Here is a 14,297-nt window from a genome sequence, read left to right as displayed (position 1 = left end):
AAAATGGTGCTGGACTCCTGTGTGCGTCCTCAGCTTTTCCAAGGCGAGGTTGACTCCTTTCTTGAAATCTTCAGACAGGTTGTTGAAAGCCTCCTGCCCCTGAGCGGACAGAACCAGGGCTTGTACGCTCAGGATCACCAGCAGGAACATGGCCATCTCTCTGCTTCTCTGTGTAGGAGACAGTGGCAAAGCAGCACCCAACCCGCTCCTCTCTGGGTTTTTTGGGAAACAATCCACGCCCTTTTCCCCCCCAGACAGAACATTTTTGGAACACCTGGTACCTCCGTGAAATTGTGTCATTGGTCAGATAAATTTGATGCAATAATGTACAACGGAACAAGGGTAATGTTTAGCAGATATTTTATTGTATTTAAATGAAACAGGATTATCAGTTCATTATTTTGATACTCATGAAATATACAGACCTCCTTCATTTCATTCACAGGCACAATAAGCATACATTTTGCGGTCTACTTCATATAAATATTCATTCAGTCAGTGGCCATGATGTGCCACATGCGTATCCTTAATAACAGCAGTAATGCCTCATAATACAACAGATAAATAAAACCCAGAGATGATTGGTTAAAGTGGGTCACAAAGTGCAACTAATACAACTACTACTACTACAACTACTACTGTAACGTGAGTTGTCCTTCTAACAGCAGAGAGCGGTCACTACATGGTCCACAGACACTTGAGATGCTGTGCACATCTGAGGCACGGCACAGCCAAGTCCATCACACTGGACCAGGACAGTTTAACAGGCCAAGTAGTGTGTGACATGCAATAAACGAATAAACTAATAAAAGTCAAGATCAGACCCGGAGTCCATTTTGACACAGTCAAAGGCTGACACCATGTCACTTCATTTCAGGTGACATGAAACAAGATAAAAACAGATAGTTAAAGTCTTTCCTCTCATTTAAACAGTGAGATTGTCTCAAGAGCTTCAGTGGACATTTGGTCTGTAGTAACTGAAACGTAATAGAATATTCTATGGTAATAATATTATGGAATGTTTAACTGCTACAATCACTTGGGCAGCTTGTTCTGACCTCAGAGGTATTGACATACTTTTGGCACAAAAACAATGTCATCACAAAATGAACCACAGTGTGGCACGTAACTAAGCTATAATACTATTGCCCTATGCATTGTATGTGTCTGTATCTGTAAGTATAATGATGGCATTAGTGTAACAACATAAAGTAGTTCAGCTATTATTGTTCAGTACAACTTTAAAACAGTAGATCTCCCTCTGCTGGTGATCCTGTTTCACTACAAGTACACGCATTCATACAGTATAAAAGCTTAAGCAAGGCATGATTAAAAGCAGAGCAGGTTAAAATTCACAGGTAGTCAAGCGAAGGCAAAAGTGAATTAATCTCTCATGAATCTGAGGACACTACAGTGATAAAATCAATCTGTAACACAAAGTCATAGTTCAGATTTGGTGTGGTTGAAAGTGCTAGAGCGTCAGGAGGTGGTTTACGTCGAATGAGGCACTTACTTGACCTCAAAACAAACTGATCTCCTACATAAGGCGCTTAGTGACTAAAACATAAAAGTACTTCAACAGTAATACCCCAGCATATGAATATCTAAGGAATGCATCCCATTTATCCTCGGCATATTCAATGTGAATCAGAGCAACATTTCAGCACTACACAGAAAATGTTCTACATTCAAACAGTAGCTATTCGTTTTCAGTCACCGGACTTTTAAACTATTGCCTGAAATGTTATGAATAAATCAGTTTATTTGATTTCCATATTTAAAAACTACATTTTGCCAATAACGAGTTGAGAAGCTCCTGAATAGCAATGACAATACAGCTCAGTCAGACATAACGCAAAGCTATTAAAGAGACTCAGTTGGAGAATCCAGCAGATGACCTTCTACATTCAACAGGTGTCAGTGATGGTGGTGATGGGCACTGTGCAGTGGCAATTAAAGTCCACTAGAGGGCGTCATGAGATTTACACTGGCATGTGCATCTCTGAATACTCATCTTTCTCTTCAAACTTTGGTTCTGCATCGTCTGCATCCAGCTGGAAAAAGGATGTTGGAAAGATTGTTAACTAGTAAATATGAGTTTCTTTATCTAAAATTATACTGAATGAATAGTACAGGTGACAGTTCTCACAACCTACAGAGTTAAATATGCACTATGCAACTGTTCTGGCAGAGGGTCCACCACCTGCTTGTCTATTATTTCTTTGCCTGGAATGCTCCACAGTATGGCAATAAAAGTATCTACTGTATCTTCTCCATGAATACAAGCATGTGGCACCATCAAGTTACTGGTCAGATCTATAGTTAGGTATGCAGGCCCACAATAAGAATGCATGTCTCAGTTTTAATTCTGAGAAATAAAAACACCAGTAATAAGTAATAAATGCAAGACTATGCCCTTACTGTGGAATATTTCAGGCAAATTACTAATATGTCCATTGAGACAAGCACCTACCACAAGAAAAATTTACATAGTGCACCTTCATTTAAAAAGGACATTCCTTCATGACAACTCACAATGTAATACAAGAAGCACTAGCAAAAAAGAAAAATAGCACATACAGGCTCATAGTAAAAATATAAATATTGATTAAAAGCAAGCAACTACTTGTGTATGATTATATACTTAGGGTTCAAACATAATAGCAGTGCAACACATCCGATATACAAAACAATGTACAGCTGTATGAATGAAGTAGATAATGACTTACACATGCGATCTCCCGGGCAGTGAAGATGCGTCCCAGCACAAATATTTTGACAGGAACGGTGAGGATGAGGACAAAGGGGAAAGCCAGGGAGGCTTGTGTGGACATGACAGCCCACAGCACGGCCAGGCACACCAGCTGGATACAGGTGAACAGGTGCATGCGCAGAGTACGCACCTGGGGAGGAGGGGGTCAGCCATTGTTCAAAAGTCATTACATGTTTGATGTTATTTACATGAATACAATGGCATTACCATGACTGCCTATGTAAACAGAATGTAAATGGCACCTCACCTTGCGGACGTAGGTGTGGTCCGGGTGATACTTTGGTGGCATCAGAAGAAGCATCATTCTCTCAGTTAACTGGATCCCATTGAGTGACATGACTCCCATATAGAGGAAGATCCCAAACAGCACAGCCAGGGGGATCTGTCGCAGCAGTTGGCCTATCACTATGGACAGGCCTGGGGACAACATGGCATGTGGTCATACTTTAATGTCATACAAGTTAAAAGAAAATATGAGCATTGCACTGCATTGCAAAAACTAGAGCCAAACCGATATATCGGTTGGCCGATATGGGCACCTGGAGGCATATCGGCTGCTTTCTGATAGGGGCCGATATTTCACGTGGGCATGTGATACGTCGTTAAAAATCCAATTTACAGACAGATAAATGTCCTAATATGTGGCTCCACATCAGTATTTATCTACGGAGTCATTTGTTTGTGTCTGTACTGTCCCTGAACACACCACAGCGTCGCGTCACTCACGTGTGTTTGTTTACACGCGCAGACACAGATCCAAACACTGAGATTATTTTCTTTTTACGGACAATCGGTTTGAGTCTGAATTAAAAGGACATTTATTAGTGCAGACTTGTGATGTGAGGAGGAGCCTGTGTGAGCGGTGAGTGTTGGAAATCTGTCGACTTTGAGGCTAGTTTTGGTCATTTGTTATGGGTTAGCTGCTGCAGCTCCCGTACATAAACAGGCTGTTTTCTATTGGTCTATTGTAAAGTGACTATATTAGCCGTATATTTGTTACTGGACCTGCACTGATATGTAAATGAGCTGTGAATAGACGTGTGAATTATGACATTTGCGCATATAATTAATTACCGCGGCGCGCACGTATTTACGGCTAAAGGCTAATAGCGATTGTTTCTTTACTAGTTATGGGTCAGTCGCGAATGAAATGGTTCTTAGAGCCGACTCTTTGAAGCGAACGACTAGAGCCTGATCCATATTGGGAGCCGTGTTTTCTCTTTCTCTCACTTTTTTTCTCTTCACGCCGCGTGCAGACTCGCGGTAGTTCGACAGCGGCAGCGGCTGAAAACGAAACTTTGTGAAATTTGCGTGTACATAGGATAAAAAAACAAAACAAAAAAAAAAAAACCGAGCATATTTGGCTGTAGTTTAGCATAAAATAAATAAGTCCCGGTTTTTCCTTTTTCAGTCCTGGTTTAGACCTGGTTCAATCCTGATTCAGTCCTGGTTTAGTCCTGCTTTAGACCTGCTTGCAACAAAACAATCTGAAGAGCCGCTTGGGAGCCAAAAGAACCAGCAGCTTTTAGTGAGCCAAAAGAGCCGGTTCTCTAAAAAGAACTGGAATACCCTAGTGTCTAGAATGTGATGCAAAAATTCCATTAAGCCAACCTACTGTCTGTAAATATGATGTAAAGATGCAGAATAACAATAAATGTTGCCTAAATAAACCCAATATAAAATCCACCAGAGCCAAACTTAAGTTTTTTAAACAATTCAACATTTACAGTGAATTTTTACGTCACTAAATATATCGGCGATTATATTGGCTATCGGCAGCTCCAACTCCCATTATATCGGTTTCATATCGGCCACAGCAAAATCCATATCGGTCGGGCTCTAGCAAAAACATCCAAATGTAACAAAATGTTTGAGCAGTTAGAATTAATTGTGCTGACTTGAGTGTTTTACTACATTTACAAGCAAAATTTGTATTTGCTGAACTGACTTAAAGTGGGACTAAGCACATTACCTCCCACACTTTAAACTCTGCTCCTGTAGCCAGGTGTTTATAATCACAAACAACCTGTATTTCTTGATGTCACCAACAACTAGAAATTGCAGAAGTAACTGACGGCAGCAAAAATTTAGATTTAGGCATTTTAGGCATAACCAGAAAGCTGCAAATTTACCTAGTTTACACTATAATGTAAAATTGCTAAAACATTGCCAATAATGACTTGGAACAGATAATGCTATTAAAACAGCATATATACAGTTTGATAGGGAAAAAAGTATATTTAGTGTTTAGTTCCACTTTTAAAGTATTGCACTATGTATGTGACATTTCCTGAGGTCTGTCACCTGCTTGTATCCATGGAGATGTTATTGCTTTGCCTAGAATGTTCCACAGGCACATTAAACTTCTAGCTCTATGGAAAGAAGCAACTGATGCCACCAGGCAAAGTTACAGGCTCTTTGTACGCACTCACATAAGGAATGCATTTTTTGTTTTATAATTAAGAAATACCTGTAATTCAAGTAAGATATGTAAGATAAACATGTTTAATGCCATATTGTGGCAAGACTAGCAGGTAACGGATGCTCCAAAAGAAAAGTTACAGTGAATCTTTAAAAATGAACAAAAATTAAACTATGAAAAAGTGAAAATACAAATATGAAAAGTACAATGGGACTGACCAACCAGGATGGCGACCAGGAGACCGGTGACCCTCTGCTCTTTGACCTCCTGAATGCGGGGCTTGTCTCCAGGGGCAACAGCTTTACTCATCACTGTGAGGGCGTTCACATGTGTCACAGATCGTACCGTCGCTGCAGCCATCCAGGGCAGACCAAACAGAGCAGCTGACCCTCCGAGCACTACGATCAGTAGAAGGTCCAAGTGGAAGCCGGAGCCCTTCACCAGCATACGCTCCTTCTTACTCACGATAAGGCTGTACAAATCATCAGTAATAGAAGTCAGGTGCACAGTTATGGTACGGTGTGTCTTAGTGTTACTGAAGCAGTCTTACGTGGTGATCTGAGTCTCCATGAAGATGAGGATGAAGACGAGCAGAGCAGGTAGACAGCAGGCAAACATCATCCAGATCGGAAAGAGGCCATCAGAGCCTAAAGGGTTAATGAACCAGCCTCGCTTCTTTGGACTGGTCACAGAGAAGCCACTGGGCACGCTTAGTTTCTGGACACAACACAGCATTAAACTAATAGTAATAAGATAACATAACATTTAACAAGAAAGAATTAGTCATGTTTTACTTACTTGAGTGTATGTATCTTCTATGAAATAATCCACCAGCACCATTATGAGAATTGCTATAGGAACACCAAAATCTCCAATAACTCTGCGAAGCTAAAAAAAAAAAAAAAAGAAAAAAAAGTTGAGCTGGGAAACCTGCAGAATCAACAGGACTGCACTGAAGTCATTGAGTGCCGTACCCGTCCAGGAAAGAAGGCGCTGTTCTTAAACTTTCGTAGATAGAAAGCGATAAAGAATGTTCCGGCCATGAGCACCAGGGACAGCAGGGCGGTGTTGGGCTGCCCCAGGACTTTGATGGTCACTGAGTCGGTGCTGTTGGTGTGTATGGATGTGATGTTTACTTCGGTTACATTTCCCTCTGTGATGTTCACCGAGCAGCGCTTTAGAGGGTGTTCTTTGAATATCTGCCGATGTAAAACAGAATGAATGAAATGGAAGCATCAGAAGTTAAATTATTCCCTTGAAGGCATTGTGTTTGCAGCCCATAAAACAAGCTAACCAGTCTCAGTCAAGAGTAATTATATTTTATCTCTAGTCAGTCACAGAAGATTCTCATGGTTTTGTTACACACCATCTTAGTTTGACCCCAAATTCTAAACTTCAGTCAGGGATGGATTAGGAATAAATCCATAATAGTTTTTGTCAAACAAAAAATATATTTTTTTACATTTTAACTATTAGAAACTGTATTGCATTGCAAGCCTCATGGGACATATTTGGTGTTCCTTGGATATCAGAAGAAGGTTTTAGAGTGAACTTGTCCACTTGTTCCTTTCATTTATGTATGTTTAGTTGTTTTTATTATTAGAAAAAAAGAACCCTTCCCGCTAATATGTACTTAACTTTAGTTGAAAAAATGTATTGTCATTGTATTGTTTTGTCATAATTTAAGTCATTATTATTATTATTTTTTTATTAGTTGGAAAAAAATATGTCAATGACAAAAACGATGAAATATTTCAGCTGCAGAAATTAACACTGATTCCAGCTGAGTACAAACACATGTATAAGCAGTAGTTAGGTGTTGAGGGTTACCTTGCCCAGCTTGATGAAGGTTTCGCAGATGAAGATGAGGGAGATGAGAAAGGAGAAGATCTCTTGAGTGAAGCGTGAAACGAAGCGGACCAGGAAACTACCCTCAAATGCCACTGTCACCGTTACTATGACAATAAGCCAGAAGCCGATCCACACACGACCGGTCAAGTACTCCACTTGGTTTGCTTTGCAAAACTTAAAGATATACCAAAAACATCTTAATATCCATTCTAGTGATGCCAATAATTTCAGATTTAATTGATGACCTACTGTATAAAAGGCTTCTTCAAAAACTAGCAGTGGTCCAGAGAAGCCGACCACCAACAAAGGCTGTGCCCCGAGCAGACAGAAGATGATCCCTTGCACTGATGTGGACACAATGAGCTCCGAAACGCCAATGAGACCCTCAGTTTTCTCCCCTGTCACAGAATAATGACACAACATGGTTAAAAGAGGAGAAATTAAACAACAATTAAAACAACATGAGAACAGCACAAATACATACCCAGTAGTCCTCCAAATGTTATGGCTGGAGAGAGAGCAGCAAAGTAAATGAAGATAACAGCAGCCATGCATTGACTGTTCAGGGCGTCCTTGAAGTCACTCAGATACTTTGGGTAGCGGCGTTGCACATCTCGGATGAGTCCTCCGAAGGGCCGCCGGGTCCGTTTCAGAGGGTCATCGGGCTTTTCAAAGGGGGTGAGAAGAGCCTCTGGAAGACAAAACAGGAGAAGGGAAGGAATATAGAAGGTGATATATGCAACATTAAACTCTCAAACTGATAAAAAATATTTACAACCTAAATGAGGCTACGGTGAAGTTCTGATATGACCTTTCCTAAAGTAAGTCTGATTGGATACTTCAATCAAAACCATTATTTTTTAATTATTATATATAAGATTTATTTAAGTGTGATTAAGTCAGTTTTAGATATTTAGATGCTCATAGCTAGGGAAACAGATAACTTGTAATATTGAAATATCTTTCTATCTTTTAGAAATTGAAATAAATAAATAAATTTTTATATAAATATTTATTAATTTATTGGTTTCAGGGACACTAATATTAAATCAACATTAAACTCTAAATATGTTAGAGTCTACTAGCTAGAGGTCTGTCGATTTTACCTTTGTCTTCAAAGCTCTTGGGCTCCTTCAGTAGTTTGGTCTCCTGCTCTTCCCTTTTGCGCAGCATTTCCTGTTGGAATCGGGCCACAGAGCGCAGCAGCTCATCCCCGCCCATCTCTGAGGGAGGCAGCACGATACTGCAATCCAGGAAACTGTTGATGGCATTGAGCAGGTCCTGTCTGTCATCAGCCAGGTATGCCGCCTCATGGAACTGCTGTACGTTTCAACAGGAAAAGGCATTCATGTTGTAGCATTAGGTCATCAGAATTTAGTGAACTTGTTTATTTTTTTTATTTCTTATCAATGCAGACTTATCAACACTATTGCAGAGTTGTCAATAAACTTCAGAAGTCCAGGAAAATAAATTTCCTATGGAGGCTATGGGACTCATTTCTCAACTAGTTACTTAAAAAATTAAATTAAGACTAAAGGAAATACTTTTCACACCTATGTGGGTCAAGAAATGCTTATATCATTAAGATGAATAAATAACATGTGTGCGCTTCAAATCGAAAGATCCAAACCTTGTCGGACATGAGTGTGGAGATGGAGCGTCCGATCTGATGGTAATCCATGCTGGTGGTGGGGGGTCCCAGCAGAACAAAGAGGAAGCGCACAGGGACAGGAACCTCCAGCACAGACTCCAACAACACTGCCTCCTGTAGCCGTACGAACGCCATGGTGGGCTGCTCCAAGAAGTCCACCGAACCTGGAAACACACAGCACAAGGTTTAGGGAGTGCACCTGAGGGGAACTGAGGGACCGAGCAAACTACTCACCTACAAGGACCACTGTGGCCTCTGCATTTTCAGGGATTTTCTCAAGCAGTTTCAGCTCATGCTTCGACTTGGAGCGATGCATTCCAGACATCAGGATGGGCTCCTTCTGCAGTAAAGTCAACATGAAATTGAAAAAAACCCACTAGATTATAATGTGTCTATTTAATGTGTCTTAGGTCAGAAATTAAATCAGATATGTTCAAAAGCATGAGTTAGAGTTCTAAAAAGACACAGATACTGTTGAGCTTCAAAGCAGTCCTGAACCCCTCTCCATGCTTTATTACCTGCACCTCATTCTTCTCCATGTCGATGTGTGTGTCATGGCCTGCAGAGTTGCCGGTGCCCATGAGGGGCTCTGTGACTGAGGGCTCTGTCTGGTGGATATGGTTGGTGCTGTGGTGGTGGGGGATCAAACTGCCCAGGCTGGCAGCAGAGATGTTTCTCGGGAAAGGGCTGCTGTGCTCCTTTTCATCACTTGGATGACTATGGGAGGAAGGGGAGAAAGAGAGTTCACATTGACTGTATTAGGTCTTTTATATACAAACAATTCAAGGACTTGTCTTTTACAATGGTAGGTTCAATGTTGTAAATACAGTTTGTAAAATAAATACATAAAAATGTATGAATAGGATAATCATATTTACAAATATAACTGACATACACTTATTTTTTCAGTATCAGATTGCACTTCTGATTCTAAGCCTGACCTGTGTTTAAGGAGCAATGCTCTGAGAACATTGGCGCGGTCTTCAGCTTTGATCTGGTCTGAGATTATCATCTTCTCCACGACCTGGTGGGCAATGCCAGGGAGTGTCTTCTGGTCCAAGTCCAGCAGTACAGCACCTATCGACCCACAATACATCTGTTTTGGATTGTGTACGGTCAGTCATTTATTCTTTTTTTTTTTTACTCTTACCATGTGAAATGGTCTTTCTGAGCTCCAACAAACTTCGGAAAGACAGTGAAGCGACATGAGGTTTGCCCCAGCGGTCTGTCTCCTCTTCAACATCCTCCTCAAATTTGATCCATCGAGCTGTCTCCTTCCATTGCATTTCTTGGTTCTTATCCATGGTCAGCTCATTCAGCTCCACAAACACCTACGAAAACAGACAGGACAATGAATGATGGAGCACAAAGGGCGTCTGCCACAGCACATGCATGCATCAAGCATGTCCATGTGACCAAAACGGTTTTGTTAGATATATCACTTTAAACCACACAAAACAACCTTTAGTTTAGATAAACAATAGTTGATGTGATAAAACTGAAACACGTGTGAAAGCAGTATGAATGCTGTAAAATATTCTTTCTCTATGATACCGTTGTATTTCATGCTGGCTCTTGGTGCTATCCACGCTGCATGCCAGTGAAAACAGGCCAACTCTGGTCACACTGGGGCTGCTCACAGCCTCACCTTTTTGTACCGCTGTCCCTGAGCTGCATCCATGTTCAGCAGAATGCCTTCTGTCCGCGATGCAGAGCGGTACACAACCAGTGGTAATGGCTGGAGGGTCAAAATGGTGTGAGAACACACTCATATAAGACTAGCACAGAGAGGGAATCCTCAGTGCATCTCATACTAGAGCAGAGTATGCAGCACACAGACCTGCAGGTTCTTAGAAAGTTTGTGTGAATAAAACATGGCTGCCCCACTGCCCAGAGCATAGAGTCTGGTTACTCTGCACTTCTGTCTTTTCCTGGTTGAAAAAAGATCCCATTCATTTTTAATTGTACCTTTCGTCATAGGCTGGTTAACAAAGAGTGTAGACAGAATGTAAAATAATTCCATGGGACATTTCAACAACACTACTTTCAAACTAATCATTAATAATCACTATTCAAACGCTTTATTGTCATCAGTGTTCATGTAGCAAATGTAATAGAACAAGAGGACAAAAGATGAGTGAAAGGACACACTTCATGTCTGATGCAGCTCACCTCATGGGGGGTGCGGTCCTGCTTTCGGGGGCGTGTGCTGGGCTCTTTGTGGTCTTTGCCCATGTGCACCACTTGGCCCTTGGTGCTTTTTCTGACCAAGTGTCTGCGCACACCAGGAACATCTTCAAATCTGTGACCTAAAATGATATGGTAATGTTAAATACTATTATAAATAATGCAATTACTGTTCAATTACGGTACTTAAAAAAATGTAAGTAAACATTTGAATATAGAATACAGGTGGACACATGGAGCACTGTATTTTTTTGACCCCAAATCAAAATGACTAGATGACATTAGCTTTAGCTCTACACTCATTTCTGTGCCCTGCAGACTGATGACAGGGACGTGCCTTGTCAGTTTTTGAAGAGTACAAAGATCCAACTGTTCAGTAATCAGATTACAAGATCCCCTCTTAGCTCATTTCGTGGCCAATGTTTGACCTTGTGATTCTCACCCTACAACGCATGTCAGTATATAGCAGAGACTGTGAGGAACAGCAGAGAAAGCAGAATGAACTAACAAACACAAACAGAGACCTATAATCCCTTTTGAGGCATGGTTCTGACCATTATTAAAAGGGTATATTGACAAAGATGTCAAGTGAGACTATTAAACTAATACTACTGCAGATATTTGCTGGTTCGGGGGCCTCAGGTAGTTGGAGTGGCTAATGTAATACACAGGCCTGCCTGCCACACTGCTTGATAAGCTGCTGCTCACTGCTGAGGGCAGGCTCCCTCGTGTAAATCACCTCAACTCAACAAACACATTTGGACTCTGTTGGTAACACAAAGAACTAAGGAATCCAACAGGGAACTACTGGGACATGCTTTACTATAGGTGTTAGGGAAAACAATCAGTACTTTTAGCCCTGATGTTAGTGGTTGTATGGAAAGTAAACAAGATTAGCACTAACTTTTAATGCCATCCAGGTCAGCTGAGGCCAGAGTCTGGGCCTCGCTCTCATCCGTGGGGATGCGCTGGTACTTGGCCTGCTCGGCACCCGTCATATTGCCCGTGCGTCTGCGCTCCTGCAGGTCGTAGCCGCGACTGGATAGTCGGGTCAGAGGGATGTGCTCCGGGCCTGATTGAGGAGATGGACTGGAGGGCTCAGGGGAGCCGGGCTTACTGGACATAGTGAAGAGAAAACGACATGTTAGTACAAGGTATAACTGTTTAAAGTTTTAAATATGTACAATTAGGTCTGTATAAAAGGTTTTGGCATAAAAGTTCAAACTTTAACAATGCACTCACCTCAAGTTACACCAAAGGTCCAATATATTAAATATAGCTTGTTTTAGATCAGAAATCTAACATGCAGAGAAAAATGGAAAATCTCCCAGTGTGGACACATTGCTGCACAGATTAAAGTGTAAATGTCGGAGGTGGGGCCTGTGGTTGGAGGTGTGTGAAAGGCTATAAAGCCAGGTGATTTATGGGTCTCTGAGGAGAAGATTACTTCTGTCCATCAGATAATACCCAGCAGGATCCTAGATGCCTCAGACATGGAAACGTACAGTAAGTGCCTCACTGACCAATGAGACTCAGCCAGGCAGGAGACAAACACCACCTATGAACATGACAGATATTTTCACTTACTCCGTAGAGGAAATATATGAGCCATCATCGGTCACAGCAGTCTGTGGTACAATGCTCAGTTGACGAGATGACAAGATCCCTTTAACACTTTTAGCTGCTTGGTCCTCATCTGAAACAAAGAACTAATAATGCACAAACAGTTACATTCATATCTGCAGACAGTGTCATAAGAAGAAATATAATTATACCACAATCTATCCTTATATATATCTAATTTTGTTACAGTATCATAACAAAACATGATACCCTCTCATGATTTATTCAGATAGCACTGAAATATTCACAGAGGGAAATATGGTAATGCTAGAGTAGCTGTTAAAGAATCTGGCAGCCAGGTGAATAGTATGACATGATTATTGATCATGTAAATAAAATGATTTTGTCTTCTGAGTAGCCTACATGCTGGCTTTGTTTATGTTTAGTTAACATGTATTGGACAGGAAGAATGTAAAGTGATGTATTACCTCCACATCTACTTTCTCCGTCTCTGGAGGGGCAGAGGTGGTCTCCTCAGTCTCCTCTTCTTCCTCCTCCTCATCCTCTCCCTCCTCAATGGGACCGCTGGTAGAAATATGGCTGCTCTTATGCTCCTTGTCCTTCCTTTTCTTCTTCCCGCTCTTCCGCCTGCGTCCTTCGGAGGGCAGTTTGGACAAAGGTCGGTGAATGTGGTGTGAGGAGTGACGGTGGTCTGTGAACAGGTCAGACATCTTAAAGACTTTGGAAGCCCAAACAAAGACAATAGTTAAACAGCTTTACATGTGAGTGTCCTTACATTCAATATCCTCCTCATGGTAGTTGTGGTGCTGCTCATCTGGAACAGCTGCAGCCGGGGAGAGGATCTGTTGAAAGCGCTGGACCCCAAGGGCTTTGTTCAAGTCCCCATCGTCCTCCTCCTCTCCACGGGGTGTCCCATGTGTCGAAGAGGCATTCGAACCCTCTGGCTGCAAAACATGAATAATATTTATTATAAAAATATACAAATACATACATATACAATACATACACAAATACCTTATATTCAAAATGGCACAATGAGTAGATACACAACATATAAATGACAAAGAAGTGGCATTATTTAAACTACCTGGAAATAACACTAGAGGGAGTCCTACCGCTGGTTTAGGATGACTAATAGAGCTCAAGTGGAAACAACAGCCATGTGCTCTGATGAGTACTCCTCATGCATGCAGTGGTGTAACTGCTCATGTGATGTTACAGATATGTTTTGGTGCAGCAGGACACAGAGCCCATGGAGCAGTCTCAGCCAGAGGCATGTTGTGATAAGAGCAGCCTGCAGGGAGGTCCACAATGGTTTCACACAGAGAAGACTTCACACCTGTTACTACTACTACTACTACTACAAGTACTTTGTGGTACATGTGCGCATGCCATGGCTAAGACTCATTTTTAAAATCACGCTTCATGAAATATAGCTTTTATACTATATAAACTTAGAGCGAATACTTAAACTACTTTTTAACTGATAGAAGCATAATGAAAACACATAATTTAAATCCATTAAATTACACACTAGATACATATTAACATATAAGTAGCTTGCCATGAGGGTTTCACAAAATTATTTGTTAAACACCTTACATGCAGTCCCATATGGCAATGACATATTAGCACGATTTTGTCACTGTTCTCTCATCACTTTCAATGGAAACCAATCACTGCAAGCCAGGAACTTTGGAATTGGTCATTTGCAAGTGGTAAAGTGCATCTTCCAAACTAGTCTCACTGCATCAACTTCAATGACAAATTGTGTATCTTTTCCAGCTTCCAACACTAACTCATATTTATGTCAGTGTTAGAGAGCCTAT

The 14,297-nt window shown here is 41.2% G+C and overlaps 1 protein-coding gene across 2 annotated transcripts in view; it reads right to left on the bottom strand.

Moving 5' to 3' along the window:
* Positions 1 to 343: 343 nt before the first annotated feature.
* Positions 344 to 14,297, bottom strand: part of slc4a2b (solute carrier family 4 member 2b) — a 25,589-nt gene continuing 11,635 nt past the window's right edge. For both annotated transcript variants that reach the window (XM_020935724.2, XM_055151029.1), the window contains 21 exons: positions 13,244 to 13,412; positions 12,936 to 13,159; positions 12,472 to 12,593; positions 11,789 to 12,000; positions 10,870 to 11,006; positions 9,848 to 10,028; positions 9,639 to 9,774; positions 9,216 to 9,414; positions 8,932 to 9,037; positions 8,677 to 8,861; positions 8,153 to 8,366; positions 7,531 to 7,737; positions 7,296 to 7,444; positions 7,026 to 7,220; positions 6,170 to 6,394; positions 5,994 to 6,083; positions 5,746 to 5,912; positions 5,414 to 5,667; positions 3,021 to 3,190; positions 2,730 to 2,903; positions 344 to 2,054 (listed from right to left, as the gene is read on the bottom strand). In XM_020935724.2, coding sequence (XP_020791383.2) covers positions 1,983 to 2,054; positions 2,730 to 2,903; positions 3,021 to 3,190; positions 5,414 to 5,667; positions 5,746 to 5,912; positions 5,994 to 6,083; positions 6,170 to 6,394; positions 7,026 to 7,220; positions 7,296 to 7,444; positions 7,531 to 7,737; positions 8,153 to 8,366; positions 8,677 to 8,861; positions 8,932 to 9,037; positions 9,216 to 9,414; positions 9,639 to 9,774; positions 9,848 to 10,028; positions 10,870 to 11,006; positions 11,789 to 12,000; positions 12,472 to 12,593; positions 12,936 to 13,159; positions 13,244 to 13,412 — 3,588 coding nt within the window. In that variant the 3' untranslated portion in view covers positions 344 to 1,982. The remainder of the gene's footprint in view (positions 2,055 to 2,729; positions 2,904 to 3,020; positions 3,191 to 5,413; positions 5,668 to 5,745; positions 5,913 to 5,993; positions 6,084 to 6,169; positions 6,395 to 7,025; positions 7,221 to 7,295; positions 7,445 to 7,530; positions 7,738 to 8,152; positions 8,367 to 8,676; positions 8,862 to 8,931; positions 9,038 to 9,215; positions 9,415 to 9,638; positions 9,775 to 9,847; positions 10,029 to 10,869; positions 11,007 to 11,788; positions 12,001 to 12,471; positions 12,594 to 12,935; positions 13,160 to 13,243; positions 13,413 to 14,297) is intronic.

Source organism: Boleophthalmus pectinirostris, unplaced genomic scaffold (assembly GCF_026225935.1).
Source record: "Boleophthalmus pectinirostris isolate CB_2022bp ecotype Guang Dong unplaced genomic scaffold, ASM2622593v1 HiC_scaffold_15, whole genome shotgun sequence".
Classification (NCBI taxonomy): domain Eukaryota; kingdom Metazoa; phylum Chordata; class Actinopteri; order Gobiiformes; family Gobiidae; genus Boleophthalmus; species Boleophthalmus pectinirostris.
This window is presented reverse-complemented; position numbering and strand designations above follow the sequence as displayed.